Source organism: Enoplosus armatus, chromosome 8, assembly GCF_043641665.1.
Source record: "Enoplosus armatus isolate fEnoArm2 chromosome 8, fEnoArm2.hap1, whole genome shotgun sequence".
NCBI lineage: Eukaryota > Metazoa > Chordata > Actinopteri > Centrarchiformes > Enoplosidae > Enoplosus > Enoplosus armatus.
Window position 1 is genome coordinate 18,950,921 of NC_092187.1, and position 22,237 is coordinate 18,973,157.

The window sequence follows — 22,237 nt, forward strand, 5'->3', positions numbered from 1 at the left end:
AAGACACATTTGGCAAGACTTCCGTCTTGACTGCACACCTTGCTTGCTGTTAATCTGTGTTTGTGTTTGTGCACTTTGGAGACTTGAGTGTGGTGCTTACGAACAGATTTCTTCCAGCAGTGAAAGGTGACAGTAAAGCCTCCAGGCTAATGTAATCGAAGTTTTCTCTGCAATGAGCTTCAGACACTGTAATGTAATCATCAGGCCGGTGTGAACTTTCAGACTCTTTGCAGCTATCTCACAGCTTCCCACTCAGTGCCAGTCACACTTATGCCATATTGATTGGCAGAGTGACAGGAAGTTTGATCCGGAGGACTCGACTTCTTGTTAAAAGTTACATCTCACTTGTTCAGCCTCACAGTGAATTCTGCAGAGCCGATGAGTCGACTGTCAAATCACATAGCCGTATTTTGTGTATTTTCAGCTGAAGACAATAGGACTGAATGTAAAAGTTACTATACGTGACTTACATAACAGTCCATCAGTGCACACTTAAGGCAATTGCCCTACCGGATATTCAGAAATGTGCAGGACTAAAATTATGGATGTGTGGGTTGACTGAGCCTGAAATTCCAGAATTCCAATGTGCTGGATCCCGTCTCACGCACATATAGTACGTCCCTGTTATCCTCCTATATAAAAGAGACAATAAATCAAACGCAAAGCAGTGGAACCCTTCTTGACCTAAATGGCATTCCTATCAACCGCTAAGCACCTTGGCTGGCCTTTCAAAGGCTTCATTTCTTGACTGGGAGAAATGTTTGGGGAGAATAAATGAACTGTTACATTTTGTCCAGCTAGACGATGGAGCCTTCATTTGGCCGGAGTTATTCCTGTGCAGGGGGGCAGGGGCAGGTCTAATAAGAGACGGGCCAGCAGCAGCCTTGTCATTAGCTGAGAGGCTGGCAGACCCCTGCTGCCTAATTGGCACAGGCTCACTGCTAACAAGGGCTTCCTACCAGCGGGGGAAACAGACTGTTAGCGCCATGCACTGCAGTGACCGGCTCTCCACTGTCCCCAGAAAGACTCGCAGAAGTTGCCCAGGGAACACCTGACCCATTAATGAAAGAAATGGAAAGCTGATGTCTTTTTAATGAGAATAATAAAGCTCATGAGCAAACTGCACCCCAGGCTTTGCACTTTAAGAGAAGCGAAGGCAGAATGGATGGAGGGTCGCATGTAAACCGACTCGGCTGGGGAGATTAGATCAATTTTAATTTTCTGAATGTTTTTTTTTTCTTCCCTGAGCCACTTCTGCATAATTTTTCAGTTAGCGAGGAAAGTGATATTTGCAACAATTCTGCAGGGTTATTGTCCAATAACTCGGCGAGCCACTTCCTCACTACTTCCATTTTCCTTCAGACACACACTGTTGTAATAAGAGCAGTAATAATAAGCAGATGAGCAGTTGTTCTGTCTGTTAGTCTTTCAAAAATAATGAAACAATGACAGGGCGGATATCTGATGAGTGAAGGAAGTTTGTAGATTTATGGCAGCTTTAATCTCTTGAACCAAATGGGTCTCATCTGGAAGCAATAAAGACAAAATTAATACGAAAATGAAGGATCTACAGGAACTGGGGGCATTTTATCTAGAAAGAAAGAGGAGAGAGGAAGTGAAAGAGAGACAGGGGGAGCTTGGCAAGACCGGACCGGAGCTCACGGTCTGCTTCTGACAGCATTGATATAGTAGTAGTGCTTTGAAACACATGATCCAGCTTTTCACTCCACTCAAATAACACTGCGTTTATGAAATGTAAACATTGACAGTTCACTAGGCCAGACTGATCTCATAAACCAGACTTCCAAGATCCTCGTTTCACCGTCCAGGGGACTTAGGAACATCACAGACTAATGACTCCCAGCACGAGCAGTTATCTAAAAAAAAGACAGAGGAGAGACGAGGAGGGCAGAGATGACGAGACACTTGGATCCTGCTGTACATGCTGTCAGGGCTTCAAACTCCAGGAACAAAAAGATCTACAACTCTGGCCATGTTTACACCTGGCATTAACATTCGTCTTGGGTGATCAGATCACAAGTGGACAGCTCCAAGCACGTCAGGTCACACCTGGCATTAGAATACATCTCCACATGTGTCTCGTGTGTATGATCACTTGTGATTTCCCCGCTCTTTTTGCATAATTTTCCATTTGCAAAGACCAGATGCGTTGTTGTTTTTAACCGGCGGGAGGCAGCAATGCATTTCTAGCACCTAGTCTGCCTGAAATTAAAAGGCGAAGAAGAAGACGTTTGAGAAGACATTGGCGCGCAAGCAAAATCAAAACAATACTGGGTCTATTCCTGGGCGTGTCCCAGACAAACCAAATCGCCCATGGTGTTTGACGAACACGTAATATATCTCGCACGAATGAGTACGTACTTCCGCTTATGCAGACGACGTCAGTTGAGTAGGCGGTCCTTCAATGTGGCCCAGGACACATTCACATACACACTGCTAAAAGAATGCGGCCATACGTGGCACAGACCACTTCCGAATGTGGTCTGAGCGATCGGATCTCAACGCTTCTTGGGTGCATTCACACCTGTACATAAAGCTGTCCACTTGTGATCGGATCACCCAAGACGCTAATGTTAACCTAACCTGTTAATGCCAGGTGTGAACAGGGCCACAGTCCCAGCCACCGACTGGCAGAGCTGAGAAATCTGTAGACAGCTGGATAATTACTCCTTGAATAAATGTGTTTTGTGATTGTTTTGTTCTAATGTTGCTTTTCTGAGCTTTGGAGAAATCTACCAAACAAAGAACAGATGCCTTGTGACAAACAACAAGCAGAGCAACAGCACAACAAAGAACCGCACAGGGAACACAATCAAGGATATTTATATTTTGGAGTCAAAATCGCAATGACCTGAATCTCCAGCAGCAGTGTTGAACTCAAATTAGAATTCATATTTGCTGTTTGTTCTGACTCTTATTTGGTCAAAATTGTAATTACCAAAAATAAAAAAAACACCATTTTATTTACATACACATTTCCCATGTTAGTCCGAGATTCTGTTAGTTACTGTGATCGAGAGTCTAAAGATAGAGGGTGTTGTATGCTGCACAGACTGTAAAGCCCCTTGAGGAGAATTTGTTATATTGAGTCTTTTGCTATAACAGAGTGTGACAAACTGAGTGTGCAGGAGCTAACGATGACTCAGCAGGTGGTGAAATAACATGGACGAAGAGTAACGTCTAGTGGGCTGCAGTGCTAATGTTAGCAAACCAGGCTAACTGGCTTTCCAACTGGCAGCTAGTTAGCCTGGCGTGCTTGTTTAATGTTATAAAGGGACAATTGGCTTCAACAGTTAGCTAACAGATAGCTTTCTCAACTGTGGGCTTGTTGAAAAAGGGGAAATAATGGCTTATATCACCATTTGTAGGATTTCAGTAGCTCACCACGGAAATTGACAGTGCGTCTCCTAGCAACGCCAGCTCTCAGCTGTCAGTCAACCGTTGCCATGGGAAACACCCACCCAGAGGTCTGACTCTTAGACACTGTTTCCATACATATGTCCAGAAACTGTTTTATCCTCTTTTGAAAAATTGAAAAATATGCTGTAGTACCATTTTTGTTTCAAATAATTCAGATTTCAGTGTTGTAGGTTGTCCTTAAATGTGTACATAAGATTTATCAAGAAAATAAACCGGTTTTGTGAAAGAAATGCTGTAACATTGTACAAAAAGCTTCCCTTCCCCCACAATTCAGTGATACATACAGCAACTTAAAAACTACAACTTTCAGCAAATGGAATTGATCCTTTTTATAATATGAAATACATAGTTGTGATTTTAACAACCTACAACCACAGTGCTGTTGTTTCATAGACTCGTTAAATTCAGCCACTGAAGAAAACTGCTACAAGACAACATGCATAACAGAGATATTTTCCTGACAGCTTACTTTAGCTTTAAATACAGCTGTGATGTTATGAATGTATGTATGTCCGCAGTGCTCCCGTGTCTGGTGAGTAAGCCTCAGAGCAGGTTGGCTCTGCACCTTCTCCTGTCACGTCTCCATCCCACAGGAATGCTCTATAAACAAGAGGTGTGTCTGCCCCAGGCTACACCTTTAATTGTTTTCTCTGCTCACAGTCCCCCACAGGCCACTCTCAAACCACGATACCTTAAAATGCTGCCAAGCACTAGATTGGTTCAATTTGAAAGGGTGGGAGGAAAACAAAAAGAGATTCATCCCAGGTGCTCTTTTTTCCCCCCTCAGACTAGAGACACTTACCTTTGCTCACCTTTCATTTAGGCCTGTTAGGGCCGATCCCATTCTCAATTTAAATCTGCACAGCTCTTCATGTTTTTCAGAAAACGCCTGGACCTGAACATTTGCATGTTACATAAACATTCATCATCATTCAAATGTTACTTATAATGACCTTTCAACACATATGGTAATATCCTAAGAGTATCTAAAGTTGCTGAACAACATCTATGCTGCTATTGTATGTGTGTGTGTGCATGATTAACCTTTAGGCCTTTGGATGCAGGTATGCTGGTTGTCACTCAGGAGGAATCCTTCTCTGCAGCGGCATTCGTAGCTGCCCATCATGTTGACACAAATCTGCTGGCATCCGCCGTTGCCTTCTGAGCACTCATCCACATCTGCCGGGAGACAGACGCACAAAACAAAATTAATAAGATCACTTCAAGACAGAACAAATACTAGACAGATTACCATTTGTCTGAAGGTTGTCTGGGAACAAATCACGAGCCATTTAATGGACAAGTAGCTGTAAATCAGAGATCAGAGGTGGTAGGAACACACACACATATTGTATCCATTTAGACGTATAATTACTTAGTAAGCAGAGCAAAAGTGATTGTTTATGTGTAAGTAAAAGTGCTTCTGAAAGCACATTTGGATTTTAAGGCAGTATTTTTTATGTGATATGATCAGTGTTGGAGGAAGCATTCAGACCCTTTACTTAAGTAGAAGTAGCAATACAAAAATACAAGCAAAAGTCCTGAAATGTCACTTAAGTACGAGGAAATAAGTATTAACAAAATGAACTTAAAGTGTTAAAAGTATTAAAGTAGAAAAATGGCCCTTGAGTGAGTATTATTCTATCTGATATTATTGAATTATTATGACTGGTATTATTACCATTTTATTATTATATATATTATTATACATTTTGTAAGTAAGTAAAGTCTATCTATAGAGCACATTTAAACACAGCTTAAGCTGAAGCGCTATACAGAAGGACAATAAAATACACAAAGAGAAACAATAAACAACAAGGGCAAGTACAGAACTGTAGACAACACAACAAATTAAAAGATTATGGGGCCAAAAAGGCCAAAGAATACAAATAAGTCTTTAGTTTGGATTTAAAAACAGAGATGAAAGTAATACTTTAAATATCCAGTAGCAACTGATTCCACAGATGTGGAGCAGCGACTCCAAAGGCTCTGTCTTCTTTTAGCTTTAGTCTTGACCGTGGGACGTGCAAGAGAAATTTGTTATCTGATCTCAGAGACCTGGGAGCTGAGTGCCAGTGAATAAGGTCAGAGATATAAGATGGGGTTAAACCATTAAGACCCTTGAAAGCAATCAGTGCTCACATTTTGTAGTACCAGTCAACATTCTTGCAGCTGCATTTTGGACCATCTGCAGGTGAATTAATGAGGACTGGGGCAGGCAGGTATAGGGATTTGCAATATGTATGCAAAATCTTAATCTGTAAAGTGATTAGTAACTAAAACTATCAAATAAAGTCATTTTTGTGTCTGAAATGTAGTGGAGTAGAAGTACATACTGTAGTAGCGTGGAATGGAATACTCAAGTCCCCTACACGTACCTCAAATTTGTACTTAACTACAGAACTTGAGTAAATGTACTTAGATAATTTCCATCACTGGATATGATAATATAATTCACAACAACCTGCTGAATTGTTGCAATTGTTGCAAGTACAACCACAGGGGTTGTCACACAAAAGGAAAGCACAAGGCACAAAAAGGTGTTTGGATATTATGAAAAGCCAGAGGAGTTTGTCTTAAGCCGTCTGAGGAGGCTGTGTCTGTCTTAATGGTTATCTGACATGGCAGCACACCAGAGTTACACTGAAAACCTCCAACTGTGCAGCACTAAGCCATAAAATGCACATGCAGCACAATATCCTGGCAAGTGGGAAACCTGATCCACCTGGGCCAGAGTACCTGCTGATGACGAGTGTCTGTCAGCCCCGTGACGGGAGGAATGCAGGGAGAGGGAAGGGGGGGAGGGGGGGAGGGAGAGGAAAAGTAGAGATGGAAAGAGGAGAGAATATGAGACATAGGGGGGGAGAGGGGGGAGGATGTGTGTTAACAAGCAACCATATGAATCCACCTCAAGTGCATACAAAGGAAGAGCATTTACAAAAGTGTCGCCTGAGGCCTCGTCCTGCCACGGGGCAAGAAAGGGAAACTGACCACAAACGAGAGCTGCTGACTTCATTTCCACTGATAATGAATTGTGCACTTCCAGCTGTCTCTCCTAATGCCCCCCCCCCCCCCCCACCCCACCCTGTGACTCGGCAAAAGAAACAAATGAACAGTGGTGGAACATCTATAAATCTTCTGATATATTTGTTTATTTTCTTGCAAAATGTCTTTTTTTTTGTGCTGCTTTTATTTGTCTGGCGTGCTGCAGAGCTCAGCGGTCCCGGCCTCCCCTGTGCGTGACTGCACTGTGGCTCTGGAGGTGATGCTCCATATTCCCTCTTCCCCCCGGAGACCTGGGCTCTGTCCCTCACTACCGACCACACTGGAACCTTATCCATCTCTCTGCTCGATGCATCAATAATCTGCTGTATACACAAGGCTTTTTTTTTTTAATAAACCGTCATGCGAAACTAATTTACTGTCTATTTGTCCAGTCTGAGAAGGCCTCTAGATTAAGTTTCCTTTCTGGGGAATTCTCAGCCCGGCAGAGTTAGAAATTAAACTTCACTCTGTCCCGTTCTTTCTTCTTTTTCCACACAGAAATGCAGAGACGTGGATTCACAAAATGCATAAACACGCACATGCTGTGCTCACAAAGTGGCACCTGGCAAAGACAGAAACCTCTGGGGTTGATAAGTAGGTCAGTGGCAGGTAGCACTCATGACCCTCTTCGTCTTGCCAAGTCTGCTGTCCTGTTCTCACATTCCATCAGCAAAACTGTCTCTTTCCTCTAAAAACAACATGTCATGTCAGTTGAGGTCGATAGGAAAAGCGTCACTCTGCAGCCAGGTGAAACAGTGCACTCAGAAAAAAAAAACTGCTCAGCAAAGTTAACATTTAGACTTTAAGTCAGAGTAAAGGGAGGCGAAAATAGTTGGGCAGGCTTTCATTCAACTGTGCGGCTGCCTTGGTGCTGACCTCATGGTCTCATCTCGCCATCATGAAAGTGGCAGCTACAGAGAGGAGACCTTTGAGCTGACGAAAGCTGCCAACGACCTTCAGCTGCACCTTTGCAGATAAACTGTTAGCAGGCACCAAAAACCTAAAGTCTACAGCTCATACGGGAAAACATCCTGACACAAAGTCTCTCTCTCTCTCTCTCTCTCTCTCTCTAACACACGCACAACCTAAAAATTCAAACATGTAAAAAGGCTACACAAATACAACAGTCCTCAACACATGCACAAAATGCCCATGAGAAATGCAGCCAGCCTCAGAGGGCCTGGGGGAATTCTCTTTCCATACCCTCAGCGCATCAATGAAGGTTTCATTTCCTTCATCCTTCCAAATGAGGCGTCGCCTGTCAGTAGATCTCTCCTGTTTAAATAGCTCCCATAATTGCCTGTGTTGTGTGCTGGGCAAGGCTGGCGTCCAAAGCAAATATTTCCAAGCGGAAAGGGGTTCTGGCATGGCCAGGAGAAGTGCTCATGTTATTTGGACTTAAAACATTTTTTAAAAATTCTCTTGAGAGGATGGAAAGAAAAAAAACATCTTAATCAAGTTAAAAGCACTTCTGAAAAACGAGACATGTCTCAGCTCTACCCCTGCTTCACTCGAGGAGACGAAGGGAAGGTTCAAACGGAGAGAGATTAAGAGATTGGTTGTGTTTGCGGAGGCCATGTCCGCTGGTTTCTCAGATAGCCTTGACTGTATATATAACATTTGGCCTTGCGCAGAGCTTTAGAGCCATGTAAACATGGTGGTTGCCTTACAGCAACTCCTGAACCCTTATTTTGGAGAAACTCTTTTGCTTTCCTTTTTTTTTAAAGGTTCAGCGACTTTGGGGGTATTTATTGCTGACCCAGAGTTTTATTTTTTTGCAGGGGGGGGGGGGGGAACTACTGCCAAAGCAGTAGTCCCCCCCCCCTGTCATCAAAGCTGTCCATGTGTCCATCCCACTGCTTGGCTTCTGTCGGGATCAGACAGAACGGTCTCTGTGGTCTAGACAGACCAGAGACAAGGAGGTGAGTGGACGGACACTGGCCTCTTTGGGCATTTCATTTACAGGAGTTGAAGAGGCACACACTCTTTAATAAGGCAGCAAATTGGAGCCATGTGCAGTGACAGGCAGCAAAACAGCTGGTGGACTGCAGGGGCCGACCATGCTGCTCTGGTAGATAAAGAGGCACCAGTGAGGAAGGAGTGGCACATGCACAGCCAGCTCCAATTAAAACAAGATCCTTTCTTATTTTAAACTGGATTACAGGATTTCCTCTTTTTCTCTGTTGCTTCTGGAGTTCAGTGACACAGCGCATTTCTTCACCCACTTGAACGAAACAGTGACGAGGGCGCCAGGTTTGAACCCGGCCTGAGAGGACAAGCGAGTGCACGGACGCCTGAAACTGGCTTTGTGCTAACAAACATTCAGCCTCAGTCTGACACACGTCAGCTGAGTTTGTATAAATTGATATGTTGCAGGAAGTCCTTATCTTTCATCTGCAGAGCACACGCTCTCCTAAATCACAGACGTGTGGGTGACTTTTGCAAACTGGAAGTTGATGCATAAAGACAGTTACAGTATTTAGCTTTGAACTATTTATTAGTTCCAGCACTTCCTGTCGACTGTGTCTAATACAGCTAACTGATTCACATCTGCTAAGCAAACATGAATAAAATCTCTGTTTACTGTAGCATTTCATTCTTAAATCAGCAGCGAGGGTTGATTTTTATGCTATTACATAAACAAAAGTAATACAGCGTTGATTGAACTCAGACTTTTTCGACTTTGGGCCCGTCTCCCAGGTAACCATTTTGGTAAATAAGCACAGACTTAGATTCCACGTCCAGTCTCTCGCCGAGTTCTTTCCTAAATGAAAAACTATGAGCTAAGATCATGCTAAATGGTATTTCTCAGTTCCTCCAAAACAAGTCTGGAAGTATTTTAAAAACAAAACCCCAGGATAAGTGTTTGGGTGGACAGCCTTATGCCAAGGAGACAAGAGGCCCTACGCTGACGTCTGACGGCTCCCAGTCTGCTACATGCTTACATCCCTAAGCCCAATCTCAGGCTTGAGTTTCCCCCAAAGCCCTGCCAGTGGGCTCAGCTGGAATTGTTCATTTCATGGTGGATGGGACTGAACAATCCGGAGAGAGGAGAGAGAGAGAGAGAGTGTGTTGATATAGTCTTCAGGAGCCGGCTAATGCACCAATCTCAAATCCGTCCTTTAACTCATCACTCCAGCTCCTCTCCTCTGAACTGTGGAGAGACTCTCCTGTCCAAACCCGATCCGTGCATGTCACAACAAAAGCAAAGTGACTGCTAGCTGGGGAGACAGCAGAGTATTTGCATCTGCAGCGGGGAAGTGAGGAGGGTTAGTGCTAAGCCCCAGCAGTGTCTTTACAATCCTGAACTCCTCTGGGTTTGATGGGAGGTGGAGTTAACCAGATCATCATTTCCCCTGACTCAATCCTACACATTCAGGTAGTTAAAAGCACCTCTTCCAGGCTAGAATCAAATCTTTTCTGCAAAAGTGAAGGGTGCGGACGTTATCATCACCGCCTTGGAAGAGTGGCCAATGCACTTAAAAGGAATGCATTTAGGAGCGCAGCAAAGGCTGTGGAGCAAATCAGCGTGACGCTCTTTGATGACTACTTTTTCCCATCAGGACCTGGTCAATAATACATCAGTCTGAAACCTCCTGTTTGATTAGCCAACCTTGCAGCAGGATCCCAAAGGATTACAAGAGCAGGGATACAGGCTCGGCCAGGCGACGACTCAGAGACTTTGTGGTAGATGACAGATGACGCTTTTTCTGAAGGGACATTCTCAGTGTTACTACACAATTGCATCCATTAGCAAAACACAAACAGTGTTAACTGACGTGACCTTTTCTCAGTTGCTACTTCAGAGCTGTTCTTCAAAAGCCCATTTCAAAGCTGTAATGACATTGCTTTTTCTTATGGATCATGTTACGTCTTTGGGGAAGGTTAAAGTAAAAGGGCATTCATTTCCCTATAGATTGCACAGGGAATTGAGCTCTGCTGAATCAATACAAACCAAATCAGTGTTGGTCAATAGAATCAAAGGAACATGGCCTGTTATGCTGCGTGTGTGGAGCCCAAGACCCCCCAAATCCGTTATCTGGCGTCAAGGAGCGACATGTCTGACCAACACAGCAGAGCGGCGTGAATATAAGCAAACAAAGCAATGACAAAAGCTCATCCTTTACGGCGTGGTGGTGCTCTATCAAACATCCGTAATGTCTATTTCAAGCCAGCTTTTTGTTTCTCCCAGCCAGTCACGCTCAGGCTACATGCGATTGTGGCATTTCCACTTTGGGAGCATAAGAAATATCATTATTTGTGTCTTTTAGTTCCACATAGAAGTGAAATGTTGTGATTTGTGGTTGTGAAGAGAGGGAGTATTTGTGCAGATGCTTATGATATTAGGCCTTGTGAGAGTTTAACGAACTAGCAATGATAAGAGGGTATTTGGGTTTCTGTAGGACCTCAAACAAAACACATAGGTCATAAATGTGGGGACGGTGGTGCTACAGTGGGGAACTAATAGCCTTCCTGCATCTGGTTTTCATTCTAAAGAGGATGTGTGTTTTGGATTAAATTGACATTGATTCCTCTGTTTTTCCTAAGACTCTAAAAGTCCTTTACAGCCCCGCCATGAAAGAGGTGTGGGGATTAAATACCATCCCTCCCTTACCTCTGCGAGATAATAGTCATGACAGTTATAAAAGATGTAATCAAGTTCTTATATGCTTCACTTCTTCTCTTCACTGGGTTTTGAGAGGGCACAATAGCAGCTCCCTGTGAGGTAAATTATGCAGTGAGTGACATCTCACTCCGTACAGGCAGAAGCAGTGTGCTGTGATATTGCATTGCTTCCACCTTGCTGACTCCCTGACATCTTTGTGGGGTGTAGGGGCAGACAGGGGAGACCTCAGAAACCAGAGCGTCCCCGGTGAGGCGCACTAGGCAGCGTTCTGCTTCACGCTCCGCCGCCCTCTGCCACCGCCCAATGTCATTATGCTGCCAACACATCCAATTACAAGGAGCTGTGTGGCACGTGCAGCAGCAAGCAAACATCGACAGGGATGTGCGTGTGCTGGCCTAACTCGCGTCCCTGAGCTGACAGTCACACGCACGCACACACACACACACACACACACACACACACACACACACACACACACACACACACACACACACACACAGTGGTGCCTACTGGCTAAAGAAAAGCCTAAGAGAGCCGAGAGCAGGAAGTTATGGACACCACTGGGAGTTTATACTGCACTGTAACCATGAGAAGCAGAGGAAATAAAATAAAATCACTGGAGCTTTGTGGAAAACCAAATCCAAAGAGAAGCAACTAAAAGATCTCAGACTCTAAACTTGGTGTGAACTTTTGAGGATCAGGTGAACGTCTCCTCCTCTGCAGCCCCGGGCACATCTGGTCTATAAGGGCTCGGAGGGTATGACCTCGTCTGGGAACCAGCTGCTTAGGCTCGACACTCCAGGGCCAAGGGGACTAATCTCTTCTCAGGGGCCAAAAGGAGCTTAAACCTGGAAGAGGAAGCTGGGGCCTTAACATGAAACCTCAGCTATACCTCTTCCTCTCCTCTCTTGTGTTTGTGCTGAGGATTATTTCCTTAGCGGAGCAGAGAGGAGGCATTAGAATGAGTTAAATTCTCCAGAAAAAGGAGTCTTTAGAGTCCTTTAAGGTCTCAGGGCAAGATCTGGATTTGTACTAGACAGCTACATATATACCATTTGCTCTGCTAAGATTAAAAAATATTTACTCATTTAATAATGAATGCGATCGATATCTTCACAGGAACATAAGAGTATCTCTCAGGCCTTCCCAAGACGTCTCTGCCCTCTTGTATGCAGGTCATTTGCAGAATAAAAAGAAATAAAAAATGGCAGAAGAAGAAAAGGCTTGAGGGCTCTCTCGTGTGTGTTTCACAATGACAAATTATATCAAACGGATCGATGGATGCAACTCTGTTTGATGCAACAGCAGGAGCCACACAACCATATATTGCAATTACACACCTGCACGCAAGGCAGGAGCTGATCCATGGCACAGCAAATGATCCACGCACAGCTGAACGCTGGCACTAAATGGCTTGGAAAATAGCCCTGCTTTACACTGTAGATACAAGCGCATGAGCGAGGAAGAGACGAGGAGTGAGGGGAGGCCAGAAAGAGACAGATACAGTAAGAATCTGAGACATGAGGGCTTCGTCAAGTCACAACAGGTTTATTATCGATCTAAAGATGTGAGTGTTTTCCATTCCACTGTACCTTAATCCCAGCATTACATGCAGCTCGCCAAGTAAATGTGGGATTGATATGAGTTTGTTGTTTTGTGTGCCCGCATGTAAAAGCCCTTTCACAGTGAATCATTGTTAAGTGCTGATAAGTTCTTCTGTCATCACTTCACCTGAATGTGAAATCCACTGCAGCAAAGTCGTCGGTTACTTTCCTCCACAACAAATTCACAGCAGCTACGAGGGTTAACTCAAGTAATGTCAAGTGAAATGCATCATTGCTGAGGTTGTAACCAAGAGGGAGATGATGATTTCTGAGGAGCAGCAGGGTATGACTTGGGGGTTTCAAAACAAAACAAAGGAATGCAGGATGGGTGAATGGGGGAGAAGGAGAAAGACAGAAAGACAGAATTCAGGGGGGGGGTGGGTCTATGTTTAGCAGCTCCCAGCAGCAAGAGGAGTAGTGTTTTTACCTTCATTTGCTAACCTTTTAAGCGCAGTACGTTCTCTATGAGGTTAATATGACTGGCACACTGGTGAAATATTAAACCATGGGAAAGTACGGTCGGCTGACGGCTCACTCAGAGCTCCCAGCTCAGGGTCAAACTCTTCATAAATTCACCCCTTTTCGTCTCCTTTTTTCTTTTGTGAAAACACATTTGGAGACTACCTGCTATGCAAAATGAGGAAACAGCTCATATGTAATGCAGCAGTCTAATAAGAGCTCAGTTCAGTCCTGAAACATACAAACCACACGGGTTATGTCAGGCAGAGTTTGAAATTTGACACATGCAGTTTAATGTACACGTTCTCCTGACAAAAGCCCCTTATATAACAACGTTTTCCTGCATAATTAAGTTAGCTGAGGAAAATGTAGAGAGAAAAAAAAACAGTTTGAAACACACACACACACACACACACACACACACACACACACACACTCACCTAGACAATTGTGCCCATCATGTGCCAAGCGGAAGCCATCATAGCATGTGCACCTGTAATTTCCAGGGATGTTGATGCACTCGTGGACACAGCCACCGTTGTATTCAGTTGCACACTCGTCGACATCTGCAGAGGAAGGACACACAAAGATGTGAGAGCAGGTCTCGAAGCAATCAAGATCCAGTTAGCAGTTAGGATGTAGCCTTAAAGGAAATATGCTTATGTGTTTTATTGCAGAGAATTAGATGAGAAGATCAATACGACTCTTATATCTGTCCGTTAAATATGTAGTAGCCAGTTAGCTTAGCTTAGCATAAAGACTGGAAAGAGGTAAACAAAAGGTAACAAGATGTGTCTACTAGCACCTCAAAAGCTCAATGATTAAAAACATTATATCTAATTTGTTTAATCTGAACAAAAACCAAAGTTTAAACACAAGACCTGGTGGATCTTTATTGTAAGATATGCAGAACAGATAGTATCATGACAACAATAATCAGCTCTATATATAGTAGAGACAATAAATAATAAAGGTAACTAAAAAGATGAAGAGTGGGGATTAAAAAAAAAGAATGAATATAGTCTACAATGAAATGACATGAAATGTGTTACAGTCCCATATTCAGATAAATATCTCATGCATTTTAGTTTTTTCAGTATGAGTTTGCAGAATTTGCCACGAGGGATGTAAAGACTTACAACGAAATGAAATCTGAGTTTCTCTGTCAAGTAGTATCTGGAGACGTCTTCATTAAAGGGGTAGTGAATAATAGTGAAGGAGACCTCTTTCATTTTATTGGTGAGAAAAAAAAAACTGCTGTGGTGTTGTTCATGCTGTGTACCAATTAAACTCATGGTGAGTGGCCCATGAAAACAACTGCAGGGGTAATTCAGTAGTTCACGATGCCTTCTTGGTTTTATTATATTATAAACCTCTTATCCGAAAATATTAATGCCATTCATCTCAATGTGCTCACTGAGACTAACTTGCACCTTGTTGTCTATGCTATTCAAGAGCATACGTTTCCTTTGGGTTTTACAGGGGGACTGTGTGCGGAGTAGTTACTTCCTGGTTGCCTACATACCAACCTCACAGTGATGAGAAAGCTCCAGGAAGTCACTGCTCCCAGCCAAACTACAGCCCCAAACTTAACCCCCCCTGTAAAACCACCTTTTTTTGTATGTTTTTTTGTATGGATTCAACAAACCAGATATAACATGTTAACTAGCAAGCTTTAGAGGCGCTGGTAGGTGGGATTTGTTACTTTTGGACAGAGACAGTCTTTTTGCTAAGCTAAGCTAAGCAGCTTCTGGCTGTACTGTAATTGGATATTTACTGTACGGATATGAGAGTGGTGTCAATCTTCTCATCTAATTAGCATTTGGTGCAATATAGAGAATTAAAATGATCTGTTTTGTTCCATCTCTACTTTCATAAGAGCGCTTATGAGGTAAACAGGGACGAGACAACAGCTGCAGTAATTAGTTGGTTCACCTGTTACTGATGTAACTTGGGTAAATGCCAGAGCTTCGCTGATATTGTTTTGGTTTTAAAGCCCAAAACTGACAGCCAAGATTTTATTCCATATTTATTATCTTAAAATTTGACCAGTTTCATGCCAAGACATTGCTTTTTCTCTTTGGAATTTTATTGTTGGCAGGATGTAAAGGCCTCCAGTACGGGGTATTAAAAGCTTTCTACCAAGACTCAGAGCATTACGTCAGTTGAGACATTTGCAGCTCACAGCGTAGAAAGTAAGTACATTTACTCAAGTACAAGTTACGAGGTACTTTACTATTTAGTATTTCAATTTTCTACTAGTTTATACTTATACTTATCAGAGGCAAATATTGTACTTTTTACTCCGCTACATTTATTTGATACCTTTAGTTACTAGTTACTTTGCAGATTCAGATTAATAATACAAAGTATAAATCAACAAATAAATAAAGATTTGTTATTATGGATAAAGATGAGACTTTATTGATCCTTTGGTGAAATTCACAAGCTACCCAGCAGTATAGTAGTTAAAATGATCCCCACCTTTACCATGTACAATGTACAAATTCATGCATCAATAATTATAATACAATAATACAATATACATTATTCTTGGCCATTCCGCATAATGAGTACTTTTACTTTTTGTACTTTAAGTATATTTTAATGCTAATATTTTTGTACTTTTTTAAGTACAATTTTGAATGCAGGACTTGTACTTGTAACAGAGTATTTCTACACTGTTGTATTGGTACAAGAAGTAATTTTTTACTTAAGTAAAAGTACTGAAGTAAAAGATCTAATTTCTTCTTCCACCACTTACGTAAATGTCCATTTATACAAAACACATACTTGGACAATTAAAAGGTAAAAAGGACATACAGTTGTTATGGAAAATTAAACTATTCCATGCTGACTGATAGCATATACTTATTAAAAGGCGATTATCAATCATCAGACCGATAAATTGATCTAAACTTTAAGTTCATCAGTTCTAGAAGCTAAAACTGAAGAAATGTGACACATAAATGAGACAGCAGAGGCAGAAAGATAAAGAGAGACTGCAGATTGATATGACAGCCTGAGTGGAGTTGTCTGTTATGGTTATGATGATGGTTGAGGGGCCCGCACTGAGGAGACCCAGTCAAGGTGGATGGAGAACACAGCGCACTTCCACTCAGCACTTACTGGCCCATTTAGGGCCGATGATCCCGGTCGTTCAGCCCCTCTTTGAGGCTGTCTCACTCAGGGCTTAATTGGACTTGACAGCAGAGGGATGGGACTGAAACACAGAAACGCTCTCCTGCTCCCTGCTTCTCCACTTCCCACACATCTCTGTCATTCCCCGATCACAGCACACAATCACCCATCACTTGTCTACTCCTCTCTAAACCTGAAACACCCACCACATAATAAACACAAAAGTGATTTTCCTCCAATAGCCTAAAATTTGTTTTTATTCCATGCTCGTCACGTCCTCCTGAGTCAACTCCAAAGTTTTGTCCCTTTATAGCTACAAGACGTGGAGTTGTCTTTTAGACAAACATATATATAACAAATCATGATTTAATTCTGAGGCTGGAATGTAATAGATGCAATAATAACCGTTTTTATTTTGGTTAACTGACAAGATTATAATATATAATAAAACACAAAACAATCAGACTTTTTCAAGGATAGAAAGATAAAGTCCTTGAATTATTTCCATTGATGCCCCTGGTGTTTTCACAGTGCACTAACCTAAATCACAAGCCCAAGCCCATTATCAATATTTTTTTGTTAAGAAAACAAAGTAGAAAGTTAAAAAAAAAAGAAATGTATTATCATTTCTTTCTGAAGCAGAAAAAGATAGCAAATCTTTTAAAGGCAATAAACAAATAATAACAAAAGCCAGTATGAAAAACAATTGGAGATCAAATTCGTAAAGTTATTCAAATTAAAATTAATTGAGAGAAACTGATTTTAAAATGACCTTCAAAGCTCCTGTGTATGTTTTAGGTGGTCACTTTGGGGTTCATTGTCATTGTCAAAAGTCCTTCTTTTTGTTACTAACCCTTCACTGCAGCTCAACAACAAAACGCTGTTCAGAGAAACACAAAGACGGAATTTTATACAACAAAAAAAAGACACACAGGAGGAAAATTGTGAACCCATCCTTTAAGAGCGAAGGACAAATCAGGAGCGTCCCCTGAAGATGAAAGCTTGCACTTCAACTCATACGGACTCATAAAATCTCAGCTATTGCTACAGGTTACATTGAACCAAACCGTGATCACTAAAACCTCAAATTCAAATCTGAACCATAGACTTTAAAGACACGCAGTGTGGACGAGCTGTTTAGGTGGTAACAAGAAACAAGCATGGACACATGAGAATATTTTTCTTTTTCACTGTCTTTCTGCTGCCTTCTTTTAAACATAAATGGGTGCTAGCGTGGTGTAGCACTGCACTCAGTACCTTTTGTACAAGGCTGCATTCAACAGGTAGTCAGACAGCATTCTCCTCAAATCTGACCACCATGTTACTAAAACACAAGAATGTTGTTTTTTAATTTCAAAATTTAGAATTTCACCAGTATATCAGCCTTGAGAAGCCGTCAGCAAATCTTCAGTTCAATGGAAACCTCGCCTTGCACATATTTTACAATAGATTCAAAAAAGCAAACTTTTATGACCAACAGGCAGCAGGCCATGAAAAACACTCGGTCAAGTAAATGAAAGAATAATAATAGTAAGGAAAAAAATGACATTGTGAAATATGGTTTTGTAATAATACCAATAAAAATTGTGGGATATAATGATCCTGAGGCTTTGGGCACAATGAAAAAGGCAAGAAAAACAGACTTGTGTCTGACAGTGTACGAGGCCTGCCTCTGGCTGTGGAAACATCCCTGACTGCTTGGCAGGGCCTCTGACTGCCATTTCAGCCGCTATCTTAATTCTCTCCTCTAACATGTGTAGGAAATTTACTGCTTCATTTCATCTTGTCACAAAGGAGCACTCTGCACCTGGCTTTCCCCTTCCTCCGTCCGCCGCTCTCTCTCCCTCGCCTCTCCTCCCTCTTCAGGAGAGTCTTGAAACTAATGAGTTATGTTGAGTGAGACAGAAGCTCTTATCAAGCCCTGTCACTGGCCCAGGGGCTTACGTTCAGAGAGATAACGCAAATCAACATGAGAAATGTGGCTTTTACCTCAATGTACTGTAAAATCCTCCCCATGCTCCCAGAGTGGGGAACAGAAGTTTGTGCCTCTAACCACAGGTGAAAATGAGCACATTAATCCAGCAAGACTTTTACCTTCACAATGTTTGCCATCCCCTTTATAGCCCGACTTGCAGAGACATTTGTATGACTTCAGGGTGTTCTGGCAGATGGCATCGATGCTGCAGTTGTCAAGCGCCTCTGCACACTCGTCCACATCTAGAAAGGAGGAAAGAGGTGAGTTGATGAAGCTGAAACTTTCATGATGATGCTGTCATAGTTGTGCCCCAAAATACAGATTTTTGGCATGTCAAACTCCATGTACTTTATTGTGCCACATTTGACCAAATACAAAGAAACACAAAAAGAACAGTTATATAAATCCTATTGCCATAATTGTGAGGTTAAACTTGGTTAAATTGGTGTTTTTTTGAGAACATTTGTTCAAAAATTCAAAACACAAAAGCATTTTCTTTGTAATTACAAGTAAATACCCACTAATTTACCTTTAACTGATCAACTGGACATTTGTCTCTAAAAAATTAGTCATGAAATTTTGAAAAAAGACATGTGGAAAAAGAAAAAGAGGCTGAAAAACAAATAGAAAAAAGATTAAAACAATATTGGTCAGCCTTGGGGCACCCAAGGTCGGTTAAGATGCCAACCATCAACTGCTCGGGTCCGGCCAGGGACCTTTGATGTCATCCCCCATCTCTCTCTCCCCTCATTTCACTTCACCTCTCCGCTGTCAGCTATTGAATAAAGGCAAACATTCAATAATAATAATGATGCTAATAATAATCATGAAAAACAATGAAGTCTTGAACAATGGCTTTAGGCTAACAGCCTTCATTGGACTATAAATAAAAGAAAACTAAGAAACTACAGCCATGTTAGTGGCTCTGTGAGGCACAGAGCTAAATGCTAACGTCAGCATGCTAAGACAATGCTAGCATGCAGATGTTTAGAAGGTATAATGTTCACCAACTAGAGGAAAAGTCAGGAGACCACAAGTCATTAGGATTCACTCACTGGCAATCCATCCCAGAGTTGTTGAGATATTCAAATGAAACAAAAATTTGTTTCATGGTAATCTATGCAACAATTGTTGAGATATTTCAATCTGGACCAAAGTGGTGGACCAACCAACATCCCTAGAGCCACTGCTAGCATGGCTAAAAACCAAACCTATAAAATCTTGAACAATGACAAAAAAGCAATACAAGCAGCCTTCAATGGGATAAAAAACACACATTTCAGCTTTTAAAATGCAATGTACAGTATGAACTTCAATCAAAGCGGGATGTTCAAGAATCCCATTTCAGCTTGACTAGCTCTCATAGCCCTGAAGAGCAGATGTGGGCAGAGATAAAATATCTCGGTATAAAGGTAACTGTTGTGTGACCGCTGGATTGAGTTTGAATTATAAAAGAGAGAATGTGAAAAGATAAGAATGGAAATGGATTTAACCAGAAGCATGATCAGGTTTGCCTCATGGAGCCCCTAATCCCACCAAATCCCAGTTAACTAGCCCAGGTGTTTAGGATTACTCCCTGCACACAGGGGAAGGGCAGCTTAACAAGGTTTACATAGCTTCCAATATCCACTCTTATCACAAGCCCTCTGCAGGAGCCTGCTGATCCCACTGGGAAATGACCTGCAACCTAAACCCCTGAGCTTAACATATATCTGCCTATTCCTGGAGGACATGAAGTCTGCTGTGGAAAGGAGGACAGTGACAGCGCAGAATGCACAAAACTGGAAAATCTGTATCACAAAATTGAACCTAATACTCCCATTACGAGGGTTTTAAACACCTTTAGGCAAACATAGTGGAAACATCACAATAGCAGTTTATTAATGCTGGTATTACTCCAGGAGGAGCACAAAGCTACCTGGTCTGACTTTTGTTGGACTTTAGTTGGTATTCATACTCATCCTGCTATGACGTGAGTTTCGCTAAAACGTTTGCAGAGGTTCTAGTGACACTTGATGATTGTGTGAAAAGTATTAAGTGTTTGAATCAAGGTTAGATTTAACAAGATTAAGAGTCTATACAGCCGATAGCAGCGCAGCGTGGCCACAGAGGTGCTTACTGCTAAATACTAATATCAGCATGCTAACATGTTGATGACAACTGAGAGCCGAAATGAAACCGGAACATCCAGGTTTTGTTCCAGAAGTAAGAAAACCCTCATTCCAAAATCACACTGAAGTCTGAAAGGAGGCCAATAACTATATCTAATATCGTTGTTTATTCAATATTTCCGTTTGTAGTGGCCTTTGCTGAATATCATTTCCCATAAGCTCTAGACGTGGGAGGTTAAACGTCGCAACTCGACACAAGAGCCGTTTCGGTGTAAACGTTTTTAGACGGCAGAGATTACACCTAAAAAGTACCCAATGGATGCCAGTTTGTCTTAGTGTATGGAAAGAAAACCCCAGGAACACACCTTTTCAAGAAATGCTGAATGAGAGATTTAAGTTACATAAGGTAGTGTAGTTTAGCATGCTAACATTTTGCTAATTAAACTTTGACCTGATGATGGTGCTAGATGAAAGGTTAATGGCTCACCAAAGTCCATCCAATAACTTTCAAAACATTTCACTAAAAAACAAAATGTTAACCTGCTGGTGGCTCTAAAGGAAAAGTCAACAGTCAAGATTCCTCCTCTGGGGACCATCAATGTCTGTACAAATATCTTAATTATCTTAATCCGTCTGATAGTTAAAATATTTCAATCTGGACCAAGGTGGTGGACATTACCATCCCTAGAGCCACGCTAGCTTTGCTAAAGATGTCTGAATGAAAAAATGTCTGAGTCAGGTTTATAGGTTTAACAACAAACCAAATAAAGTGATACCAGATTAGGAGCAGTCCTATCATTCTTATAATTATTTGTCAGGTTTGTGTATTGTACTTTAGTTTCTGTGCGACATTCAGTAAGGAATACAGCACCTGGGACAGTCGTGGCTCCTCTCTTGCTAAGTTTCCACAAAGCCATTTAGTGATGCAGGAGCTCCCAGAGCCCTGTATTGATTCATATTATGTGAGAACAATATGAATTCTCCTGAGGTGCAGCCTGGGTGCTGTCTCCTTACAGGCTGTCTTCCAGGATAAGAGCAGCAGAGGCCTGAAGTGTTTTTCAATGCAGGAGGCATTAATCACAACAAAATATCTGTCTTATTGTCAGGTTTCTTGGTGCGAGTCTCCGTAGTAATTAATATTCATCATGACAGAAACTCAAAGAATCCCTCTTTTCATCTTCTTATAAATGTTCCCATCCGGAGCATCAGTTCACTTTATCTTTCCAGTCTGCGAGATTGCCGACTCTCACTCTTTTACTTTGAGACGCACACACTCTCAGGGTCACACAAACACACACACACTTTTCAAACACGCCTGAAGTCGGAAACTGCAATTACGATTCAGATTGACAGCGTGACACATCAGTGAAAGGTTAACTTGTGTAGCTGTGATATTTTATTTCCAGACTGAAGAAATTAAAACATAAACACACAAATTGAGCAGAAACACTGTCAATTATATATCTCTGTTTTCACCACAACTGTTTTTTTCTCGTGTCAAATTTGCATCCAGAGCAGTGTGATGCTGTTATTGCTTTAGGCAACTGCTGAGTACAAAAGAGCGGCACCAGATATTGGGCTGTAAGGATCTCTAATGTTATGTAACTGCCATGTATACATAATAACTTCAGTGAAATCTTAAATGATGACAGACAGGCAGCTTGCTATGCGTTTAGGGCTTTGAACAAACAGCTTCTATGTTTGGTAAAACCACCTAAACCGGTGAAATTATGTAACCAACTGTGCAAAAGCTGCTTCCTCCTCAAAAATCTCCCTCTAGTCTTTAAAAGTCGGCAAATCTGCACTACAACTACATCTTTGTGCAAGTAGTACT

At 41.9% G+C, this 22,237-nt stretch overlaps 1 protein-coding gene across 1 annotated transcript in view; it reads right to left on the reverse strand.

The window, feature by feature from the left end:
• The window catches only part of scube3 (signal peptide, CUB domain, EGF-like 3), a 69,105-nt gene that overhangs the window by 34,718 nt on the left and 12,150 nt on the right, over positions 1 to 22,237 (reverse strand). Inside the window, exons 2-4 of the mRNA XM_070910182.1 lie at positions 18,412 to 18,534; positions 13,617 to 13,742; positions 4,486 to 4,620 (exon numbers count right to left, since the gene is read on the reverse strand). Of these exons, the coding sequence (XP_070766283.1) occupies positions 4,486 to 4,620; positions 13,617 to 13,742; positions 18,412 to 18,534 (384 nt within the window). The remainder of the gene's footprint in view (positions 1 to 4,485; positions 4,621 to 13,616; positions 13,743 to 18,411; positions 18,535 to 22,237) is intronic.